The 25,304-nt window shown below is 43.7% G+C and overlaps 1 protein-coding gene across 1 annotated transcript; it reads right to left on the bottom strand.

The window, feature by feature from the left end:
• Window positions 1–279: 279 nt before the first annotated feature.
• On the bottom strand, window positions 280–24,600 carry GLE1 (GLE1 RNA export mediator). The gene is made up of 16 exons (XM_008520005.2): window positions 24,273–24,600; window positions 20,002–20,223; window positions 16,566–16,676; window positions 14,366–14,514; window positions 14,040–14,100; window positions 13,537–13,791; window positions 11,606–11,837; window positions 10,902–11,014; window positions 10,672–10,741; window positions 6,546–6,688; window positions 6,250–6,440; window positions 5,347–5,476; window positions 4,349–4,453; window positions 2,967–3,049; window positions 2,225–2,288; window positions 280–1,481 (listed from the first exon to the last, which is right to left on the bottom strand). Exons 1-16 carry the CDS (start codon window positions 24,369–24,371, stop codon window positions 1,413–1,415), a joined length of 2,097 nt encoding a protein of 698 aa, XP_008518227.1. The 5' UTR covers window positions 24,372–24,600; the 3' UTR covers window positions 280–1,412.
• Between the last annotated feature and the right edge of the window lie 704 nt (window positions 24,601–25,304).

The following is a 25,304-nucleotide window of genomic DNA, read 5'->3' as shown; positions in this document are numbered from 1 at the left end:
TCCCCAGGTTCATTCCACTGTGTCCACATTAAAAGACTTTAATACTTTCCCATTTCTGCGAGATCAAACAAGGTCAGTTATTGGTACATAATTCTGAAAAAGGAATGACAAAAAAGAGCAGGAATGACAAAAAGAGCAGTTCTTCCGAAGGAAAGGGTCAAGAAGACAAAAAAGGGAAAACACATAGCACTCTGTGCCCAGACTTGTGTACCACCAGACCCCGAATGACTTACACAGCGCAAGGTAACTGACCATGCTGAACCCACTAGATATCAACAATGGGTTTTAAAAATCAAGCTTTATTTCTTATTTTTTGGCACCATAGTCAATAATTTATAGAATCAGTCACTTCCCAGGGAATAGCCCCCACAAACACACTCCCACACATGACATTCAGCATAGAGAACAGATCCACGGCTTCCGCCTCTGCAGTATAAAACAAATCGCAACTCTTATCTGAGAAACCAAGTTCTGGGTTTTTTATAGTGACTTTGGTCAGGCAAATCTATCATCAATCCATTACTCAGAACAGGTAAGAAATTAAAAAGCAGTTTTCAATTCCTCCCTGTCATCTTCATTTAAGCTCTGATCCACTGCTTAAGGATGCTCATGTATAATGTTGAAAGCCTCAGCTCAGTCTATTTTAATTCAAACTGAAAAACAAAAAAAGGCACCTGCTCGGCTTCATGCGTCCCTAGTCATTCAGGGACCAAATCCACATTCAAAGGACAAACATGCTTCCCGGTTTAACATAACAGTGCTAGCAGTCCTCATCCCAGACACGAAGTTATCCCTGGTGCAACTGGGGACTTAGTCTATGTCTCCATCAGGCATTTCCTCTGAATTTGTGATTACCGCGTAAACTGAGAAACAACTATAACCCTAACCCAGACTTGCATGTAAGGAATCGGGCCTCAACTATTCAACGATCCTTTACAGCGGAACTTAGAGAGGCTCTGCTTCCCGGGAATTCATGTGAACGGGGCGGCGTGCAGGGTGTGGGGGGAGAGTGCTGGGCGCACTTCAGCTCAGAGGGACTGGGTAAGGTATCACCTACTTTCTGAAAGATACTAGAGACAAAGGAAATAAAGGATGAGATCAAGTGCTAAACCTCTTCTCATAACTTTTGCAAAAACGACAAAGGCCCATTCTGTTTACTCTGTCATGTGGACCCCTTAAGGATTCTTGTGTTTTGCAGGTGGGGCTACTTAAGGAGTCATCAAATCTAAGGGACCGCCTAGATTTTGTAACCCATGAAAATCTCCTCTCCCGGTCACAAGGTACAAATGCAGAAAAATACATGTTGACAGATTTCTAAATCTGACATGACTTCTTCCAAATACAGCCGTCTTCAGTTGCTTTATTATTGCCCCTTGCAACATTTAATGGTGATGGGAGGCGACAGAGTGACATCAGGAACGCCAGAATGAGGACGTCAGAAAGCCCTTGGGGACGGGAATCTCCTTGCGCTGCAAACATTTCTGGTCAGGGAAAGATGAAGAAAACAGAATGATTTTCTGATAACATGTTTCCAACACTCAACAGCTGGAAGAAACTTTGAGGGACAGCAAGTTTAAGTCCCAGGTAACAGGGGACAAAAAAGGAAAGAGCCAGTAAGACTGGGGGTTGTGTATGAGTCTTCTGCATAAGTTGCAGCAGAGAACAAATGCCACGCCATTCTTACGCCTGTCCCACCCTTATCTCCCATGGCCCGGCCTCACCTTTCACCATGACTATTTTCCCAGCTGGGCTAGTGGAAATTGGAAGGCAGTGGGCCGTCTTGGCAGACCTAACACAGAGTTCTAAATTGTCAAAATTAACCTCTCAAAATGTTCTGGCTCTTGGAAATAGGGGAGGAGTCTGGCCGAAGGTGCAATCTGTTCTCACGGAGAAATGTGACCACACTTACCCGTTCCCCGGACTTGAGCCTGAGGGAAGAAACAGCCAACATGCAAAAAATGTATTGGCGGGACAAGACTCCTCAAATATATTTTATTCGTCTCTTAGGACAGCTTCCCCACAGGCAGTACGGAGAAGGCCATGTAAAAAGGAGATGAAATGGCAGCCCTTAAGGTTAAGGGGGTAGCATGGATAAAAAGTAGGGCTTGGAAAAATCAAGAGGAAGAGACTGCAATCTGAGAGTGTGGAGGTCCAAGACCAGTCAAACACAGGCGCACTCGCGGCCAGCAACAGTTTGGGACATGTTAGTCTAAGGGCATCTTACCTCCAAGAACTGCTTGAGGCGTATGAAGGAGCCCATCTGTCCTGAGCTTGTGATGGCTTCGATCCTAAGGGAGGGAAAGAAGACACATGAGTCCCCCCCTCTCTCCCGGAGAGGAGTTCGGTACGCTGTTGATGTGACTGAGGGCAGATCAAATGACACAGAGCCAGCTTTTAGACTAAGGATTCTGCTGCTCGTCCAAACAGCCTCAAGCTTCTTTTCAAACAAGGGGACACAGGAGAAGAGAGCACTGCTCCTTCCCAAGGTCTTTGTGATCAGGTGGGATGGGTGTTGCCAAGGCCTTTCACCGGCTTGAAATGCCAGGGGTTGAGAGGAATGAGAAGGGTACTGAAGGTGAATGCTGTGACAGAGTCAAGCGAACAACTGATTTATTGAGGGGACCTGACTCCTTGTTTCATTCATGACTGCATGTAATCACCATCCCACATTATCCGGGGGAGTTTGGAAAAGAATAGAGTTAAAAACGTCAGGTATCTGAATCTAAGATCTTTCTAATATGTTTTTTAAATTTATTTAGCCAACAATATTTAAGAGAGACTCTCATTAGAGCTCAAAAATGTTTAGTGAAATATCAAGGAGGAGAAGGATGAGAGTAGAAGACATCACACAATACCAGTGTTTTTAAGTGAGTCAAAACCAGCACGTAATGGTGCCCAAGGATATCTGCTGTCATGAGTTTTACCTACTCATGACTCCCCCGGTGTCTGTGCAACAAGACTAATACCTGGGGAAATAGTCCTCTTTGATGAGAAGTATCATCTTCCAGAACTGGACCTGGTACTGCTTCATGAGGGCATTCCCACACACCTAGAGGGAAGGAAAAGCACCGTCAGAGCAGAGAATGAAAATGCACACTCATACGAGAGAACCAGAAAGCACAGCTGGCCCTTTGCCTTTCACTCCTATCAAGAATTTCAACCACAAGGCCACTTAGCTAACCAAGGGAATAAATGGAAAAATCCAACTTTCTTCTGAAGCATTTCTCTGTATATGGCAATACATCCATTTAAACAGACTGCCAGGTGGCCAAATGTTTCAGCAAACCTGAAAACATGAATCAAACTTAATTAACTATTCTTCTTTGATTCTACTGAATGGCAGCCTTTTTAAAGGTCTAGCATACCTCTCAACCTTAGTAAGCCGAGTATACAGAATACCACTTGTGTTCTCAATGCTTCAGGACCATTGTTCATGTATTGTAATCTCAAGAGCTATTAAGGTAACTAGAAACCATTGGCCAAATGGTCCCAGATTTGTTATCGCATGTGCCTTTTTCTTTTAAGAAGTGTCTCTTCTCCACAGTAACCCTTACATCACCCTACAATGGTGGCCTCTGATAGACAGACTGAACTGTTTGGAGACTTCTGGAAGGGGGAGATACCTGACCGGAGCTGGGTCATCATATTTTCTCTCCTGGGAATTAGGAATCACAATGGTGGGATAGCAGTCCTACTACACTGGGTGACCACACTGAGGCTGAGTGATATAGCCTAGGATGGCCATCTTCTCCACTGTCCACAGACAACTAGAGAAAGCTGGCCGATAGAACAAGGACCAGGCAACTTGCAGGGAGAACAGATATGAAAGACCACGTGGCCCTGAGAGAGACTGTCTTGGTATCTGGTGACATTCCAGTTGCCGGTTCCAGGCCTCATGAGATTCAGCTTTACATCCTACCCTTGGTTCTGGGAGGCACTTCTAAATCCCTTAAACAAACTCCCCTTTTCACTTGTACTAAGATGTACAATTTTATCTCTTTTTTAAAAAATTCTTAAAAAAGTTTTATTGAGGTCACATTGGTTTACAACATTGTGTAAATTTCAGGTGTGCATCATATGTCAGCTTCTGTACAGACTGCATCGTGTTCACCAGCAAAAGTCTAGTTTCCATATAGTTTTTTGTTCTTTACAGAGACGAGAAGTACAGTGAGAAAAAAAATCAAATGCTAGGTTTTGTCTTAGGGCTCAGGAAAAAATTTACGACACTGGACCCCAACGCTGTTCACCGTCAGCCTCTAATTCTACGCTGCTCCCCATTCAAGTCACACGTTGGCCCAAGGCTGCTTCAACCACTGGCCCTCTCATGAGTGATAACCACATTACATACTTCCAAGAAGTCAAAGAGGAGGGTGGCTGTCACATCTGACAGGGGCTCCATGTTTAAGATCTGTGCCAACCAGCGCCAGCCATGATTTAAGCCATGAGGGTGAACCTGGGAGGAGAGAAGCTTGGTCATGATTTGATTTCATTTCATTCAGAGATCTAAAGTCCCAGTGTTATCATCTAGCCATTACTAAGTGGACATGAAGCCCCAGCTCACCTAACCCAAGCACAGGCCGCAGGGCAGAAACAGCACAAGCCAAATGAATTCTGGTTGTAAATATTCCAACAGCTCAGTACCCACACGCTCTTTACAGGACCCCTTCAATACACATCTGTCAGCTTCAGTTTCAGCGGTCCCAGAGGCCAACCGTTACCCTTATAGACATTTTATTTGTTATTCTCTGTGCCTTTAGCACAGAACCTGGGACACAGCAGGTGCACAATAAAAACTTCTTGGATTCTATCAACACATCCCTTTCTCTTTAGTCTCTAAGTCCGTTAACTTCTTTCTCTCTCTAATCTGTCTTCGTTGAAAAAAGACCTGGGCTGGCAGGTCAAAGCCAGCCATGGCTCTGCCATTGCCAAGTGTGTCTCACTAGAGCTTGCTAAGCCTCTGTGAGCCCATCTGGGAAGCAGGTATGTGACCTAGACGGCCTCCAAGGCACCACCTACGTCTATTATGACAATTTCTTGCTCACTCCACTTCTAATAAAATCTTCTAACCTAATGATTGATTTACAACAGATTCTCCTCTGGGAGACTCTTCTATAAACTCAAATTCTTTAAAGCCTCAGCTGAGTCAATCATTAAACAAATGGTTCTGATGATCCAAAACTTTCCTAATAATCAAGAACTTCTCTAAAGAATACCTAAAAAACAGCAATATACTTTAACTTATCACATAACCGACTGCTCTCTCTGAAAGAAGGTCAATATCTGCTGCAGACAGAGCACACTAATATGGCCCAAGCTCTCCTTGGCGACAGGAAGCCTTTCAACTACCTCCTGTCGGTTTCCATATGGCCACCGGAGCTGGATGATGGCAGCGTAGAGACGGATCATCCCAGACATGCGCTTGAGGAAGTTGTCCTGTTGCTCCACTTTGGAGTCCTTCACTTGGTAGCCAAGCATCCTAGATGAGAAAAAAAATTCAAAGTGAGGGTAACAGACCAGAGATGACTTTTTTACGGCTAAAAGTAACAATACATTATTATATATTACATTTGTAGAATACTTTGTTTACAAAGCACTTGTATCCACTATCAAATCTGTGTATCAAATAAGCCCTGAGAGATAAACTCACAGGAGGTAATGGCTATCATTTACAAACAAGGAAAAAGAGGGCAAGCACTGGTGGCCTAGTGGTCAAGTTTGGCATGCTCCGCTTCGGCGGCCCGTGTTCAGTTCTCAGGTGCGGACCAAGACCACTCATCTGTTATTGGCCATGCTGTGGTGGTAGCTCACATACAAAAAGAGGAAGATTGGCAAAAGATGTTAGCTCAGGGCAAATCTTACTCAGTAAAAAGAGGAAGATTAGCAATAGATGTCAGCTCAGGGAAAATCTTCCTCAGCAAAAAAAATTAAATAAATAAATAAAATAAGGAAAATGATGCTTAAAGAGGTTAAAAGATTTACCCATTTTCACAAAGCAATTAAGTGCAAAGCAGGGATAAAATTCTAAGACCCATGGATTCTACATCCAGTATTCTTTCCAGTCAACTATACTGATTATTGATACCTAAATCCACAAATTCCGAAAGCTGTCCAGTTTGCATGAAAGACACTGTATTCTCCAATAGCACATTCAAGGGACATAAGGGGAGCTGTGAGAAGGAGGAATAGAAATTCTATTTATATTTCATTGGTCACCCTAGGGACAATGAGTGAGGAGAAAAACAACTTCACCTCTGATAGTCTTCCAAAGTCATTCCCTCCTTGAAAGCTGGATAGAAAGGAACAGAGTAAGGACACTTCTTGTGTAGATGAGCAAGAATGAGGTCCCCCACTCTGGGGTGGAGCTCCCAGATCCCAGATGCCACGACCGCGATGGGGAAGGCTGCTTCATGATGAGAGGCCACTTCTTCCTCTCCTTGTTTCTGGGAACACAGAAATGGGGACGAGTTTAAGTTAACACTTGAGAAAAGCTTCAATGTTGTGTACCAGCCTCCTCTTCCCATACCTCTGTAAACAAGGTTTCTCACCACAAATTTCTCTGCCAGTTTGTACTGGACAAAGTCCAGGCCCTGCGGGTTAAGTGTCACGGACACAGAGTGACCACCAGATTGAACAGGTTTTCCAGAGAGTAGGCTGTGGATCTTGTCAAAGATCTCCTTCAGCTTTGAGCCTGGATATGAAAAAGAGAAAGCCACTTAAAAGATACAACTGCAGATCGATCTGTTTTTCACCACTGTAATAACCACAAATCTATATAAATCCAATAGTGCAGCCCTACAGCAGTTCAGAGCCTAAAGCCAAAATACCCATGCAGAAAAATAAATGACAACTACATACATGTTGTGGGGAATGCAAAACCTACTTAAGACATAGTACTATTTCAAAGGAATTCTTTATTTGGGAATGAACTAATTCTGAAACTGATACATCAAACGGAGGGATGAACAGTATGGAAAAAGGTGTTGAATTGGTGTAGATCCCATGGGCTGTGGCTGATGTCCCTAAAGGAGTTATTTTCATTTCTGGGAAAAACCTTTTTTTTTTTTTTGAGGAAGATTAGCCCTGAACTAACTGCTGCCAATCCTCCTCTTTTTGCTGAGGAAGACTGGCCCTGAGCTAACATCTGTGCCCATCTTCCTCTACTTTATATGTGGGACACCTACCACAGCATGGCATGCCAAGCGGTGCCATGTCCACACCCAGGATCTGAACCGGTGAATCCCGGGCCGCCGAAGTGGAACATGCGAACTTAACTGCTGCGCCATGTGGCCGGCCCCACAGGAAAAACCTTCTGAAGGATCTTCCCAGCTCACAATGATTTCCCCCATTCTCTAGGACCTACCTTTCTCCATCCTCAGAGAGAAAGAAGTAGGTTCCTAGGAGCTATATCTCTATGAAAGATTCCGTGTGCCCTATCCCCCACAGTGGCCACAGTTAGATTAGGGTAGTCTAGTTGAGCCAATCAGCCAACTAAGAGTCAATTCCTTGAAGTGGCTGACTTGCAACATGTACACTCATGAGCAGTGGGGCCTTGCAACTGCCATGTGGACCACAGGAGAGCAGTCTATAAGATAAGAATGGAGATGTCAGAGGGAAGACAAGATGAGAGAGAAGTGGGTCCTAAAGATTTTACCTCCTGACACCTAGCCCCACTCCTATCATTAGGTTCTGTGAAATACCTTTACCTTTAGGACACATTTTCTTTTTTTTTTTACAGAAACAGATCTGAATTAGTTTCAACTACTTGCAATCAATTTAATTTAAATGAACACAGCATCTCCAGGTTAGAAATATCCTGCCAAGTTCCTAACCACTTTAAGGAATGTTACAAGAATCTCAGAAATATCATCTCCAAACTACTGATTCAGGGCCATTAAAAAAAAAAGCCAACTACATTTCTTATGAAGTAAGAAAAGCTTGGCACTTAAAGATTGGCACTTGAGTTGACATCTGTTGCCAATCTTTTTCTTCTTCTTCTTCTCCCCAAAGCCCCCCAGTACATAGTTGTATATTCTAGTTGTAGGTCCCTCTGGTTGTGCTATGTGGGACACGGCCTCACCATGGCTTCATGAGCAGTGCCATGTCTGCACTCAGGATCTGAACTGGGAAAACCCTGGGCCACCGAAATGGAGCACTTGAACTTAACCCCTCGGCCATGGGGCTGGCCTGGAACCAAGAATTAAATAACAAGGTATCATAGAAGCCCCAAGGCTAATAATCCCAGAAAAACAGAAACAGAGACTCAAACCTCACTGAGATAGGAAAATACATATATTTCCACACAAATTTACCCGGCTCACATTCCTGCTAAGTCACACTCTATTAGTACTTTACTGATGGTTTCAAAGAAGCCCATTGGCCGAATGCCCACCTAGCCCCTTTCTCTATGCCTCTCTAGTTAGGAAAGTCAGCTCACAACTCTATGCCTGACATGGCCTCCCTCATCCCACATGCTGCCCCAGCACCATATCCATATTTAAATTCTGCTCCAACTCTAACTCCTTACGGACGTCCACCTTTAAAGAGGTAGGAATTGGGTATCTCTCCTCAGTCCCCTAACATCACTGAGCACTAACTCTAGAGCACGTCTGTGTCTGGCTGGACTGTAAGTCCTTAAAGTGCTTACAATAATGATGGAGACAACGGGACACAGTCAGGAAAAGTGCAGAAAAATGGAGAACAGTAAAAACTAGACCCTAATGAGATGAAGAGAATGAAACAGAGGAGGCAGTCATGGGGATGACTCCCAGGTTTCCAGCTAAGGGGACTGGGTAGATAATGGTGCTCTGATAACTTAGAACAAACAGCAGAAAAAGCAAGCATAGGGGAGACGATGAGCTCAGATGTGAACACATTAAACTTGAGGTATCTGAGAGACAGCGAGGCGGCGAAGTCCCCCAGGTTGCTGGAGCTGGAGAATCTGAAGCTCAGAGGAAAAGAATGAACTAGAGACAGATCTGAGAGTCATCTGTGCACAGCTAATGGTTGAAGCCATGGGGTCTGGAGAATGAGAAGAACTGAGGGGCAAGAGCAGACCCCTAGGAAACACCTACAAATAAGGTGCAAGGAGGAGACCAAGGAACCCACTAAGGAGAAAGAGAGGTAGGAGGAGAACCTGGAAATTAACACTATCATGGAAGCGAAAGGACTAGAACTTCATAAAGAGGGGAAAATCAACAGTGCCAAATGGAAAGTGAGGAAGACTTGAAAATATTTAAAACATAAAGAATCAGGGGCCGGCCCCGTGGCACAGCAGTTAAGTTCAGCACACTCCACTTCAGCAGTCTGGGTTCATGGCTTTGGATCCCAGTTGCAGACCTACACCACTTGTCAGTCATGCTGTGGCAGCAACCCACATATAAAGTTGAGGAAGACTGGCATGGATATTAGTCCAGGGCTAATCTTCCTCAGCAAAAAAAAGAAAGAAAGAAAGAAAGAAAGAAGGAAAAGAATCAAAGGAAACATAGTTCAGGATGTGAGTGACTCAAGTATGTTTAAAGGGAAAAGAGCCTGTAAAGGGAGTAATTGCAGAAAACAGGAGAGAAAGGCGATAAATGATGAGGCCAAGTCTTGAAGGAGATGGGAGGAGATGGGGCCAAAAGCAGAGATGGAAGGGTAAGCATGGGCCAGAAGGACACCTCATCCTTTGAAACAGGAGACTAAGAGGTAAGTACAGCTGCATATGGGTGGGAGGGCAGGCATCGGAGAATCTCACACCTGACGTCTGGGTTTCCCTGATGAAGGAGGACACAAGGCTATCTGTGGTCAGCTGAGGGGCAAAGCCTGTGGCTAAGCCTGAGGAGAGCAGTGAAGGTGCGGAACAGCCATCATGTCAACCTCTCCCCCACTGGTACTGCTATCAAAAGAAATGGCACTTTAAATTCCAGAAAGTGATACGTGTTTATTTATTTATACCCTGTCCTGTTCCAGAGAGAATTTCAGGCAGCAAAGTGATATGTAAGTCCTGTCATACAGCCTGTCAGGGGCAGGAACTGCAACTTTCCTGCGCTTTTTAGGAAACAAGTTAATCCGGGGAACTGGGACCCATGCTAAGTCAGAGCAGCTCTCTGGTTGCATGTGCTCCCCAGCCACTTGGCAGCATGCTCTGTAATCTGGAGGCTTCCACATCTAGAGCTCCATAAAAATGAACCTCTGTCTCTAAAGAAGAAGAGGAAGAACGGTCTTTCCCCTGGCTGCTTCTTCCTGTCTAAATCTCAGTCTCTGGAGAGAAAAGGAATACATTCCAAAGTATTAACAAGGCAGGCCTGGAACCTGTAGCTAAGGTTGTAGGACAAAGCAAAGAAGACAAGTCACATCCTCGGCACCCTTAGTGATGTTTTCCGCAGTAACTTTCAATTTCAGGTAAGAGCCATCCTAAATAATTTACTATTACTATATAGTTTATTTTTTAAAAAAATGAGTCAACAAACACATAATGATTACCTTCTCCATGTTGAAGAGGAAACAGAGGAGAGTAAAATGGGATGCATTTAACTTTTACTTATCTGATCCAAATGTGAACACGTGTGCAAACAAACTCTGTTTATAGGAACCTTACAGATAAGCAGATTTGGAGTCTTTCTTTAAAAATAATAAAATAATAAAAATAACAAAATGAAGTGAGGGGCTACGTTCGTAACTCCTCTGACTAACCTGCAATGGTGGAGATTTGGCTCACTGGGATGGTGGCAGCCTTCTGGAGGTCCATCTTTATCTTTCTGGCCTGCCAGAAGAGAACAGTGAGAAAGCAGATAGTGTTCTGAGGAGCTGAGTAGATGCCATTAGGATTAGGGAACGTGACACGCTAGCTCCACTCCTTTGGGACACGAGGCTGTGGAGAGCACGATCAGGCCCAGAGAATCCCTGACTGACATCCCTCCTACCTGACTGTCTTTGCTGCTCGTCAGTCCCTCAAAGGCCAGCACACACTGACTGGAAGCATCCTGCAGCTGCTGGTACCACTGCATTGTGCTGTCTTGCACCTTCACCTGCAGGTCTGAGGAATAAAACACAGGTTTTCCTAACAGCTGGTATATATTGAACACTTACCATGAGCCAGACACTGTTCTAATCACCTTATATATATATTAACTGCTTTCATTGCCACAATAACCCTATGATGCAGATACTATCATTTTCATTGTAATAGATAAGGAAACAGGCATGCAGAGGTTAAGTAATTTGCCAAAGTTACATTGCTACGAAGCAGAAAGACTAGATTCCCACTGATCTGGCTCCAAAGCCAGCACTCACAACCATCAGGCTATACTGATTCTCTTATATATTAAGCAAACATTTATTTTGTACATATTTATTGAAAACACTCAGCAGCAGCAACACTTGGAATGATACACCTACTAGCATTATACAGAATTTCAAGTCCTCATGGAAAGTGTTAGAATCTGAAGTCAGGCTCCATATCAACCAAAACTAAATGTAATTCAGTAAAAGTACTGAATTTTATAATATAGAAAAGTTCTGGCAAATTGTCCTGTAGTTTAACACAACACTGAAAACACATTCTCGTTTCTTTTCACATTCTGAAACTTACACTGAGCAAAAGGACCACAGCCACACTCACACGTACCTTCATTCTGTTTCCCTCCTGGGCCCTGGCTGGGAGCTGGGGCCTCTTTGGGGACCTCTGGCCCCTGCTGCCTCTGTGACTCTTGCTGCTTTATCTGGGCCTCCTCTTTGTCCTGCCTCCTCTTTTCTTCACAGGCCCTGGTGATCTCCTGCTGCAAGTTCGTAAGGAGGTCCCGCATTTCCTGCAGAGCTCTCTCAGCCACAGCTTGGTCCTCTGCTGTGGGAAAGCCGTTCTGTCAGGGTGACAGGGACAGACCTTAGTGGTTATTCCTAGGCATCCCGTAGGGCTGAATCATGCCTCACACAAGTCAATACATTTACAGAATTGGATCTGTTGTGCCAATGGAATACTCACATTCGACACATTGATACTTATTGCTTTCCTGTTCTCTTCAAGGTAATACTGAATTACTAGCACATCCCCAGTATTTAGTTACGAATTCTTCCGTGCTCTCACCAACACTGGCTGCAATAATTTTTTAAAAGCTTGTGACAATAGTCTAGACAAAAATGATACTGTCTGGGGCCGGCCCAGTGGTGCAGCGGTTAAGTATGCACATTTCGCTTCAGTGGCCCGGGGTTTGCCGGTTTGGATCCTAGGTGGGGACATGGCACCGCTTGTCAAGCCATGCTGTGGCAGGTGTCCCACATATAAAGTAGGGGAAGATGGGCATGGATGTTAGCTCAGGGCCAGTCTTCCTCAGCAAAAAGAGGAGGATTGGCAACAGATTTTAGCTCAGGGCTAATCTTCCTAAAAAAAAAAAAAAGTTTAAAAAAAAAAGAAATAAAGATGAGACATATATACACTTAGTGATGTAATGATATCACTATAGTGTTATGCGTGGTAGTGAAAATACATAAATGTTTAATAACAGGCATGTTTTTTCCAATAAATTTTGGTATGGTTACATGTTGGAAGTATCTAATTTCATCTGTTCATCAAATATTTATTGAATATCTACTATGTCAAGGCAATACTTGCAGTTTTTAATACTGCCTTAAAAACATCAAAATATTTTTAATGATTATAGTAATTATGTGCTCAAAATGCAATGTTAACTGAAAAAAGCAATACACATTTCTGTAAGGTTTTAATTTTTAGCATAAGCACAGGAGGCATTCAGTATATACTAACGAAGGAACTCAAGTATTTCGCAATCAGAAGAAACAAATGTTTTCTTTCTCTTTTTTGAGGAAGGTTAGCCCTGAGCTAAAATCTGCCGCCAATCCTCCTCTTTTTGCTGAGGAAGACTGGCCCTGAGCTAACACCCATGCCCATCTTCCTCTGCTTTATATGTGGGATGCCTGCCCCAGTATGGCCTGACAAGGGGCGTGTAGATCTGCACCTGGGATGGGAACTGGCAAACCCCAGGCTGCTGAAGAGGAACATGCGAACTTAACTGCTGCGCCACGGGGCCAGTCCCGCAAATATTTTTTTAACCTAAGGCAAGAGTTCAATTTTGGGTGAGGATAACACATACACATGCAGGCGCGCACACACACACACACACACCCTGTCATAAAAGAAATATAAAATGTTATCTCTAGATAAGGAAATGACAAGCAATAATAAGCAGGAATTATTTTTTTTTTCTAAGTTTGGCACCTGAGCTAACATCTGTTGCCAATCTTTTTTTCTTCTTCTTCTTCTTCTCCCCAAAGCCCCCCAGTACATAGTTGTATATTCTAGTTGTAGGTCCTTCTGGTTGTGCTACGTGACGCCGCCTCAGCATGGCCTGATGAGCGGTGCCATGTCCACCCCCAGGATCCCAACTGGCGAAGCCCTAGGCTGCCGCAGCGGAACACGAGAACTTAACCACTCGGCCACAGGGCCAGCCCCAAGCAGGCATTATTTTTAATCACAAAACATTTTTGCTTTCAAGGTTCTTCATTTCAAAGACAGAGGACAGGGTCCTCCTGAAGCCCCCTCACCTCCGAAGTAGCCCGAATGATCCCCGAGATGAGGCCACAAAGCTGATTGCCTCGGGTCTGGAAGGCCGACAGGTCGCCCTTGAGCAGGTCCCTGTGCTGGTCGGAGGAGTCCAGCTGCTGGCTGAGGTGCAGCACCTCCTCCTGCAGCGCGTAGAGGCTCCGCAGGCGGACCTGGCCTTCCTCCTTCCGGAGCCGCTCCTGCTCTGCCTGCTTCAGGCGCTGCTGCTCTGCCTCCCGCAGCTTCAGGTTGAGAATCTACAGAAAGAGCTGCCAAATTACCTCTCTCCAAGGGGCTCCTGGGCCTTCTCCTTCTACAGTCATCAAGTTCTCTGTGACTGCATACTTTCACGCACGGGCCCAGAGCAGAAAAAGGACTGCCCAAGGTCACTGACACAGAGGCCTGATATGGGCCAGGCCCTCCATGACGGTCTGCAGAACCTGACTCTGCGGGCAGGTGACAGCCAGACACCACGACACCCACACAGATCCTCCCCGGCTCTGACCTTCGCTCTGTGACGATGCTCAGCTTTCAGCTTCTCTTGATGCCCCAGGGCTTCTCTGGAGCTGAAAGAAAAACGACACGGAGGAGTAGTCAGGGACGCTCCCTAAAACTGTTTTGCCTCTCCTAAAAGCGCCCCTCCCCCTCTGTGTGATACACTGCTCGTCTTTCCAAGGGTAGTGACTCTCCTAAGTTGAAAGCTACTCTGGCTATTCTATTTTGCTATTTAGGACTCAGAAGAAGTTCAGCTCTTTCTCTCTGCGTGTCCTGTTGGGAAAGAGTTCCAATGGACCCCACGGACATTGCCGGTCAGAATTCAGGGCGACTCACCTCTTCTCCATCACTTCCCGCAAGTCCTGGAATTCTTTATGATGCTTCAGTTCCTTCCGTTCATCAAAGCGCTTCAGTTGTTCAGATGCCATCTCCGAGAGGGCTCGTACCCTCCTCTCCTGCTCCTCCTGCCACTGCCTCAGGCCCTCCTGAAAAGGACCAGACCCTGCTCTCAGGAGCTCCATTACCACTTGCTCACTGATCCCTGCGGAACACCCTCCCATGAGTCCTTAACGCCAGGAGAGGTACTCAAGGGCATGGAATCATCTGCTTACTTCTCAGAACCTTTGCGGATCACCTCTCCCCTTTGGGTTGACCTTTAGACTCACTTGTTTTGGAAAGCTCTTCCAATTGCCCCGTATGGTTTATGTCACTTCAGAATAAGCTGGAATTTATTATTGGACAGGTATTTACCAACACAGTTTCAAACAGCCCTGTACTTTTAAGCTTCTATCCTATGTATTCTTGTGAGGGTTTCAGGGTAATCTACAGAAATCCTTTGTCTTAATTCCATAAACCTGTTATGCACATTCCTACCTCATTCCTTTCCTCATGTTATTTTCTCTGCCTAGATTTTTTTCCCCACCTCCACTTAAGAAAGTCCCTTTCCTTTATATGTATACCTTTATACCATCAGATATTTCATTTATTATTCATGAGAGTACTCTCATGTTTTTTAAGGGCAATGTGACATTTTAACTATCAAAATTTAAAGTGTATATATCCTTTGACACTAGTTCCATTTTAGGATTTTGTCCTGAGGAAATACTTGCATACGTGTGCAAAGATATATGTACAAGGATGCTCACTGAGCTCTGTTGATAATCGCAATAAATTTAAAACAATTTAAATTAACTGAGGAATGATTAAATATATCACAGTGGGACATACTAGAGAATACTCTGCAGCCTTTAAACAGGATGTGATGCTACATATACTGGCATGGAGATATGTCAAAATATATTAAGACCTTATGTTATTCTATTTTAAAAGTTATTTTAAAGCTTCCAGTGCAAGAAGGCAAATTGAACACAAGCATATATATCCTCTCCTCTGAGACTGTTTAAATAAGAGTTGGGAAGAACAAAGATTCAACATCAGAGAACACATGAGGGAGACCATCAGCAGGGAAAAACTTTATACATACTCTGGAATACAGAAAGTCCGTGGAGTAGTGTTGATCGATAGAGCAGAGCTGAGAAAACCCAAGGATACATGGATACACACACATGCACACACACACATACATACACACACACACACAGAGCAGAGCTGAGAAAACCCAAGGATACAGGAACGGGCACACACACACACACATGGACGGACACAGATGGAGGCGCGCACGTGCGCGCGCACACACACAGTTCATGGAGGAGTGCTGACTGATACAGCAGAGCTGAGGAAACCCAAGGATACACGGATACACACACGCGCACGTGCGTGCACACACACACTCCACCTCCACTGCTACCACCCTAGTCTAAGCAACCGTCATCTTTTCTTTTCAGAGTCAAAGTGAAGGCTTTAAGGAGTGCTGCTATCTTTCACGCAGATTATGATAGTCTTCTAACTATATTGTACTTATTTCTCTGGTTTACTTCTGTCTCTCCCACAGCATAAGCCCTACGAGGACACGGACTCACGTCTTTGTTTACTGTTCCATGTAGACCTGGAACAGCATCCAGCATATAAGCGCTCAGTAAATGTTTGTTGACTCAATGAAGAAATGAATGAGGGCAGATGCCAGAAGACTTTCACTTTATCAACTCACATACTCTTTAAAAAATTTTATAAAATTGTGCATTGTTTTCTAATAAAAAATAATAAAGTCAAATAAATTAACTAAAATAGTGCATTCTTTTCTCAGGAGGCTATTAAGGTCCATCTTCTAGGTATAACCTTATTGGACAACTTCAGATCATCTTCAAATTTTGGAGAAATAAATGGAAGCCAGGAAAGCCTAAGTAATTTTCCCAAAGTTGCATGTAAAATAGAAGAGCTAGGATTTGAAGCCAGATTTGACCTCTGAGAGCTCAGTCTTGACTGCTAGATTACATTACCTCCCCAAGTGAATCGGGAGTGACTATGTGGCACACGATGATTAGCATACCGCATAGGGCGGCCATTCACAAGCCCCAAGGAACTGTATTTAAATGTGGTTCCCTAGGGTCAAGTGTGTCTTACTTTGCGGGTCACTTACTGTTCCTTTCATTCTGTGCACCAGCTCGTACATTCGGATGCAGCCTTCCACTTTGATCCCCCGGGAGGACTGAAGTACCATAGATTCTGTGTGCTGGGACTCATGTTTGCCCTATTTAGACAGAAGATGGAAAAATTAAGCTTTTAAGATGTTAAAGCTAGTGTGATCCCTTCTAGATAAAAACCACATCCCTACTTATGAACAACAGCCAATAACCACCACAACAAAACAATGCAGGCTAGAATCAGTGTGCTTTTCATGATATTGGCCTTGTCCTAATTATTTTCCTTAATGAATTGATGTTTGTTCCTTCGGACAGGTTTGTTTTTTTGTGTTTCACTTGCTTGTTTGTTTGATCTGCCCAGCAAACTCCCCCCTTTGTCTGGGTAAGCGTCCATGTGTGCTGGGGGAAGTTTTGATGGAGCAACCTCAACCCACATCCCCACTTCTTCCAGCCTCCTGGCCTCAGGGGTAAGCATGCGACCAGCCTGGCAATCAAACTACTCTATGCCCCTATGGCCAGGATCTACTTCAGGAATGAGGCTTATGATCCAAGCAAGGCCAGTCCACCTCTGAATTTCTCGAATGTAGCTGTCTGTGAAGGCCTTCTCTTCCTCTGGGGAAGCTAACCTAAGAAGATGTTTGTCTAGGGCTACCAATAGCCATCTTGCCACACAGAGCCTGAAAAATGAAACCAGGAAGAGTTAGGCAGAAGTGAAAGTTGGAGAGTCAAAATCCTATCTTTGGGTCACCGGAGCAAGTCAGAAATAATGTCAAGCAGAGACATGCAGAAAATAGACTGTCCAGATCTAGCTGACTCCAAATGCACTCCTAGACTTCCTGGATATACGAGCTAATCAATTCCTTGCCACTGCCCCCATCATTTTGCTTAAGCTAGTTTCAACTGGATTTCTGCTATTCGAACATCAAAAACTCCTAAATGATATAACAATCCATTATATAAAGCCATCCAGGGCCAGTGCCATGGCCGAGTGGTTAAGTTCCTGCACTCCGCTTTGGCGGCCCAGGGTTTTGCTGGTTCAGATCCTGGGTGTGGACATGGCACCGCTCATCAAACTATGCTGAGGCAGCGTCCCCACACAGCACAACCAGAAGGACCCACGACCAGAATATACAACTATGTACTGGGGGGCTTTGGGGAGAAGAAAAAGAAGAAAGAAAGGAAAAAAAAAGATTGGCAACAGATGTTAGCTCAGGTACCAATCTTTAAAAAAAAAAAAGTTAGGGGTTGGCCCCATGGCTGAGTGGTTAAGTTTGTGCACTCTGCTTTGGTGGCCCAGGATTTCACTGGTTTGGATCCTGGACACGGACTGGCACTGCTCATCAAGCCATGCCTAGATGGCATCCCACATGCCACAAGTAGAAGGACCCACAACTAAAAATATACAACTATGTACTGGGAGGATTTGGGGAGAAAAAGGAAAAATAAAGTCTTTAAAAAAAAGGTTAAATGGTAAATTTTATGTTACGTATCTTTTACCACAACTTTAAAATAAGATTAAAAAAAGTTTTAACGTTCACACCCTTTTTACCTTTGACACAATTATCTGGGCATTTACTTTAAGATAATAGTTGTAAGATATATTTTAAGATTAAAAAGGAAAAACATCTCTCTGCAGAAAGTTTTTCATTGTAATATCTTTAAAAGGCAATGAAATGGAAATCATCTAAATGCCTAATAATAAAGGAGCAGCTTAATAAATTACAGGATATTATATAGCCAAAGTAGGATATTTACAAAAGTGGAGATAACATGAACAAATAGCTCAAATAGTTCACGAACAAAATAAAGTTAGGAAGGAAGAACAGAATATGAAAGTGTATATACAATTTAGCCATGTCTAGGTACAAATGTGCAGGCATATGAGACGGGAAAGGAGTAACTGTTGACTGACATGCTGAAATCACAGGGAGATTTAAATTTTTCCTTTTGATGGTATGATAATATTTTTTCAATAAACAAAAATTTGCAGTGGAGAAGGACAAAAAGAACAAAGAACTTTCTTTTGGAAGCTAAACATGAGAAAGGTAATCTCTACCTTTCTAAAAAGTGCCTAGTCTTAATTTGTCAGCATAAAAATCTAAAACTTGAGAAAGCACAATAGAGCATTTTAGAAGGTTTTTTTCTATTAACTCTTTACATTCTAGGCCAAATACTACTTCTCACATCTTACTTTGATCCACACAGGGTTTAATGCAGCTTACAATGGAACATAAAATATAACAACATAAATTAAAAGTCAGAAAAATATTAAAAAGAATGAGGCAGGGGGCCGGCCCTGTGGCTGAGTGGTTAAGTTCGAGCACTCCGCTGCAGGCGGCCCAGGGTTTTGTCGGTTCGACTCCTGGGCATGGACATGGCACCACTCATCAGGCCACGCTGGGGCGGTGTCCCACATGCCACAGCTGGAAGGACCCACAACTAAGAATACACAACTATGTACCTGGGGGTTTTGGGGAGAAAAAGGAAAAAAAAAAAATAATAAAATCTTTAAGAATGAGGCAGATATAAATAGAAAAGAAACGATCTACAAGATATATTGCCAAGTGAAAAAAGTAAAAACAAACAAGGTACCCAATAGTATAGTCTACCATCTTTGAAAAAAAAGAGGGCCGGCCCGGTGGCCGAGTGGTTAAGTGCGCACACTCCGCTTCAGCTGCCCGGGGTTTTGCTGGCTCGGATCACGGGCGGGTACACGGCACCACTCATCAGGCCATGCTGAGGCGGCGTCCCACGTAGCACAACCCAGCAGGACCACAACTACAACATACAACTATGTACTGGGGGGCTTTGGGGAGGAAAAGAAGAAGAAGAAAAAAAAAAGAGATTGGCAACAGATGTTAGCTTAGGTGCCAATCTTAAAAAAAAAAGAAAGGAAAAAGAAAATGAAAAAGAACATATGTTCCTATATATCTGTATTTATACAAACTACTCTCAAAGAGTACCAAGAAAAAAAAGAAAGAACACCACCAATAACAATTTAACTGTTTTTAAGTGGAAGAAACAAAGGCAGGGACAAAATAGAGCCAAAAATAGGGTAAAAACACATACAGAATCAATAAGTAAGATACATAAATTTAAGAGCAGGTACAAATTTTACTCTAAGCCTTCCCACAGCCAACACAAAAAGGGAGACCTTACCAGTTAAACAGATGCAAGGTTCATGAGAAAAAAATATCCAATTGCTCATGAAATTAATTACTATTCTTGGTACTAAGAGCACAGGGGAATTTCTCTCTCTGGGTCTTCATAAAGAGAACACTGGGTGATGTCGTAAACACTGTCCCTACAAAGAGCTACAACTTGAAGCAATCATTATTTTCCCCAGGGTAAGGTCACTGTCGTGTGACAATGTTAAACACTTCAACTTTGCACCACCATTGTCTTTTGTTTTCAGCTGGTTAAAAACCGTACCTTGGTTCCATCTGGCGTTGCCGGGGAGGCTGGGGAGAAGGCAGGGCTTCTGACAGGAGATTTGGGCACAAATGAAGGCTGGCCTAGGGCTGAGGTAGATCCAGAGGATGTTGAGGTCTCAGAGGGAGGTGGGTTCCCTTGTGTCTGGGGTAGGACATGATCGACCACCCATCCAGAGTAAGAAGATAGTTTGGGAAGAGACATACATTCTTCTAAAACATCCTAGAGAGAAGAAGAAGGTTAAGCCCAACTTGCATATCAAGTGATCTAAGCAATGAAAAATAATCCACTACATGCCTTACAGGAAATCTAAAAGGCATACATACATGCATACACAAACCCCAAGACCCAAAGTAACTGTACTGACAACCAGAGATGAAGAGAAAGTACAGTAGTTTCTTGATATTGACCCTGACTGTTATCCTTTGGAGTATCAGACTAAATAACTCTACCTACAGAAGCCGGAACAAAGATGGTCATTAAAGCATATGTGAAAGCAATCCAAAATGTTGGGACAGAAAAGAACACAAGAGGAATTCTGCAGGAAATTATAGTATACACAATCAGTGGAACATTAGTCACTATAAAATGCTGATTGTAAATCCTATGTAATAACATACTTAAGATTTAATTTTAAGTGAAAAAACCCAGGAGTAGAAATACATGTCTACAATTATACAAAATAAAAACAGGGGCTGGCCCTGTGGCCTAGTGGTTAAGTTTGCGTGCTCTGCTTCAGCGGCCTGGGGTGTCGCCGCTTCAGAACCCAGGCGCGGACCTGGCCCCGCTCACCAGGCCATGCTGAGGCGGCGTCCCACATAGCACAACCAGACGCACTCACAACTAGAATATGCAACTATACAACTATGCACTGGGGGGCTTTGGAGAGAAGAAAAAAAAAAAAGACTGGCAACAGTTGTTAGTTCAGGCGACAATCTTTAAAAAAAATAAAAATAAAAACAGATGCTACTACACTAAAAAACATGAAGGAAATATACCGGAAGTTATGCTTGGGTGATGAGTGACATGTTTCTCCTTGTTCTAATTTTCTGTATTTAATTTTTAAGTGAACATGTTATAATTTTTAAAATGAAAATGAGTTTATAAAAAATAAGGATATAAAAGTGGTTGCTGATATAAAAGCCAATGGCTTAAATAAAATGGGATTTATAATAGAAAGTCTATAAAACAAATCCTACACACTTTCCAACATGTGTGTGGACAACTTACTCAACTGGAGCAGTTAACTATCATCTCTGCATCTTCAGCATTCACTGCTTTAAACCAGAGAAGCTCACGCCATTTAACTGTGGTTAAAGTACACAGCAAATTGTGGCTAGGAACTTTACTCAATGTCAGGAAAATATTACCAGGAAATATGCAGAAAAAGTGTAACAATGACTAAAAGCACTGAGTATGGAACTAGCCTCTCCTAGTCTGAATTCCATCTCTGCATTCCACTTACCTATATAACTCTGAGCAAGTTACCTCACTCTCTCTGCCTCAGTTTCCTCACTTCTAAAATGGAATAGGGGCCAGCCTGGTGGCACAGCGGTTAAGTTTGCACATTCTGCTTTGGCAGCCCGGGGTTCGCCAGTTCGGATCCCAGGTGTGGACATGGCACTGCTTGGCACGCCATGCCATGGTAGGCGTCCCACATATAAAGTAGAAGAAGATGGGCACGAATGTTAGCTCAGGGCCAGTCTTCCTCAGCAAAAAGAGGAGGATTGGCAGCAGATGTTAGCTCAGGGCTAATCTTTCTCAAAAAACAAAACAAAAAATAAATAAATAAAAATAAATAAAATGGAATAAAGGATCCACCACCTCAAAAGATTTGGGGAGGATTAAATGAATAATAGATGTAAAGGACTCAGAACAGTATCTAGCATATAATAATTACTCACAAATTGCAAACTATTATTTTATCTAGGTCAGTAGCCTCAAGCAGGGCTAATTTTACCTCCCACGGGACATCTGGCAATGTCTGGAGACATTTTTGGTTGTCACAACTGGGAGAGTGATACTGGCATCTAGTGGGTAGAGGCCAGGGATGTTGCTACACGCCCTACAAAGCATAAGAGAGCAACAGCAGCCCGCCACGACAAAGAGTTATCTAGCGCAGCCCAAAATTCCAACAGTGCTGCGGTTAAGAAATCTTGATCGAGGTCATAGGTACACGTCCCACGTACAACAAACAGCTGTTCAAGCCATGGGGAACAATCTGCACAAAGAAGCATCATGCTGTATGCACACTTTATACAGTAATGAGGCTCATTTTAAAGACACATTAGAAATAATGTTGAGACAACACCTTTTTACTCATTCCTTATACCAAAATAAATTCCAGGGGCAAAGTTTCAAATGCAAAAAATAAAATCATATATTAAAAAGAAAAACACAAACAGAAAAAAATTCAACAAACTAGAAAAATATATATGCAATATATATCACAGATAAAGGTCCATTATTATCCCTAATACATAAAGAACTTGTAAAAATTAGGGGGAAGAGGGGCCGGCCCGGTGGCGCAGTGGTTAAGTGTGCACGTTCCGCTTCGGCGGCCTGGGGTTTGCGGGTTCGGATCCTGGCTGTGGACATGGCACTGCTTGGCGAAAGCCGTGCTGTGGTAGGCGTCCCATGTACAAAACAGAGGAAGATGGGCATGGATGTTAGCTCAGGGCCAGTCTTCCTCAGCAAAAAGAGGAGGACTGGCAGCAGTTACCTCAGGGCTAATCTTCCTCAAAAAAAAAAAAAAAAAAAAAAGAGGGGGAAGAAAACACCAAATTCCCAATAGAAAAATGAGCAAAAGACATAAATAGGCAGTTCACAAATAGATAAAACTAGTTCTTAAATATACGAAAAGAAGTTCAATCTCAATCAAAAGAGAAATGCGTTGTAAGACCACACTGAGACCTTACGCTTAAAAGTATAGTGATACATTCTCTTGACAAGGCCGTGGGGAAACAGGCAAGATCATACATTCCTGACTGGAAGGCAAATTGATATATCCTTTATGCGAGCGGAATTTGACAATATATAACAAAACCACATCTATGTTTATCTTTTGACCCAGCAATATCACTTGTTGGAGTTTATCCTGAAGATAAACTTCCCGCAAAATGAAAAAACACATAATATACAAGGTTACAAGATGCAGATTACAACTCACTGAATAAAACAGGAACTCACGAGTCCATACTGATATAAACAATTAATTAAACAGGGGAAAAAAGAAAGCTCTCCTTACGTAGAATGCCAACTAACAAATGTAGAAGGAAGGATGGATATGAAAAAACACCATTTGGCTACATAACAGGTGACTGATGCAGAAATCATCAATGAATGCTAAGGGTGGAGGTTTGATGAGAAAAAAGACATTGGTGTAATTTTGGAATACACAAAATACTAATCAGTTAAAAAGATAAAAATGATGAATTTTAGCGGGGATATCTAGCAGATACCAATGTGGGCCAGGCGCTCAGGGTTAGCCTCACCACTGCTGGGACTGGTTGTAGCCTCTATGTGCTTTCCGGTGTGAGAACACAGCATCATTTCCGTGGTATTCCTGCCAAGCATGCATACCCTGAGTACAAACCACATAGACCTATGCTGGGATTCATCCTATAGAATGTAAGCTAAGTATTCTTTAAAACTGTCAAAGACATAAAAGACGGGAATGCTTTGGAATTGTTTGACACAGAAGTCTGAAGAGACGTCATATTACCAGCAACTCGGGAACAGGAGCTACGCCTTAACTGTCTCTAGATCCTCCCACCCTTGCTGTTTAGTACAAGGCTTTACAAACACTGGGTTCAGTGACCACGTCCCCATTAAACCCTCCTGGTCCGCCCAAAGTCATCTAAAAATTTGGTCTTTTCACTGGCAGCAAGAGGTTAGCCATGTTAATCGTTCACCGCTAAATCTCGATCCCCCCCCAAGAAACCTAGCACAGGAGACCCGCAGTAAGTTAACCGACCCTGAGAGGCCAGGTTTGCTTTGACAACACGGGCCGAGGCGCCTAACTCTGGCTGCGGGTAGCAATGAAGCCTTCGTTCAGTGAGAACAGCTTTCTGAAGTAAGGGGAGCTCCCGAACGGCTAGAATAGGGTGGAGAGGGCAGTAACCCCAGGACAGGGGGATGCACACCCAGGCGTCAAGAAATACATGCGCATGTTGGAAAGAACGCACGGGTTCCCGGCGCAGGACGTGCCAAAGGCTAGGGAACAGCAGTGTCCCGTCGCGAGGGGCCGCCCCTCTGGGTCCACTGCTCACCTCGCCCCGCAGCAGCCAGTCGCGGTGGTAGCAAAGGCGACCTTTTTCGGAACTGCGCAACGCCTGGAGGGTCTCCCAACACCGACCCTCGGACGGCATGGCCCGGCTTGCTGTGGCTCTTGAAAGCCGCAGCCTGTGACAAAACAAATCCTCGAATCAGCCGCCCGGAAACAGGTGCTGGCTTCCGCTTCCGGGGCACGCACGCAGCTGCGCGGCGCAGCTCCGCCCCTAACGGCTGCACGGCCCCGCCTCTGGCGCCGAGCGCGACCGCTGGCGCGCCTGCGCATAGGCTTGGCCCCAGGTGGCTCGGGCGCCTGCGGGGAGCACCAGATAAGCGGTTTGTGGAGCCTGTGTCTTCCAGAAAGTCGGATATGTATTGATGAGGGTGTGGAGAAATTGGGAGCCTCACACACTGCTGGTGGGACTCTAAAAAGGGGCAGCTCCGCGGAAGACAGTCTGGCAGGTCCTAAAAAGCTTAAAGGGGTAGCATTTGCACAGCGATTCCACTCCTAGGTTTATACTCAAGAGAAATGGGATATGCGCCCACACAAGAACTTGTAGAATGTTCATAGCAGCATTACTCATAAGAGTCAAAAAGTGTAAACCCAAATGTCCATCAGCTGATGGGCAAATAAAATATGGTGTATTCGTACAGTGGAATGTTAGTCCACCAAAAAGATGAAGCACAAATATGTGCTAACATGGATGAAGCTTGAAAACATTACGCTAAGTGAAAGGAGACAGTCACAATATTGTATTTCTTTTATGTGAAATGTCCAGAATGACAAATGCATAGAGACACAGAGACGTTATTAGTGGTTGCCAGGGGCTGGGGGAAGGGAATGGGGAATGACTGCTAATGGGTATGGGTTTTATTTTGGGGTGATGAAAATGTTCTAGAATTAGATAATGGTAGTGATTGCACAACTTTGTGAATATACTAAAAAACCCACTGAATTATACACTTTAAAAGGGTGAATTTTATGGTATGTGAATTATATCTCAAAAATAAATCACAGATTCAACATTGTC

The sequence above is a fragment of the Equus przewalskii genome, chromosome 26, assembly GCF_037783145.1.
Source record: "Equus przewalskii isolate Varuska chromosome 26, EquPr2, whole genome shotgun sequence".
Lineage (NCBI taxonomy): Eukaryota > Metazoa > Chordata > Mammalia > Perissodactyla > Equidae > Equus > Equus przewalskii.
Note: the sequence above shows the minus strand (reverse complement) of the source record. Positions and strands in the feature narration are given on the sequence as shown.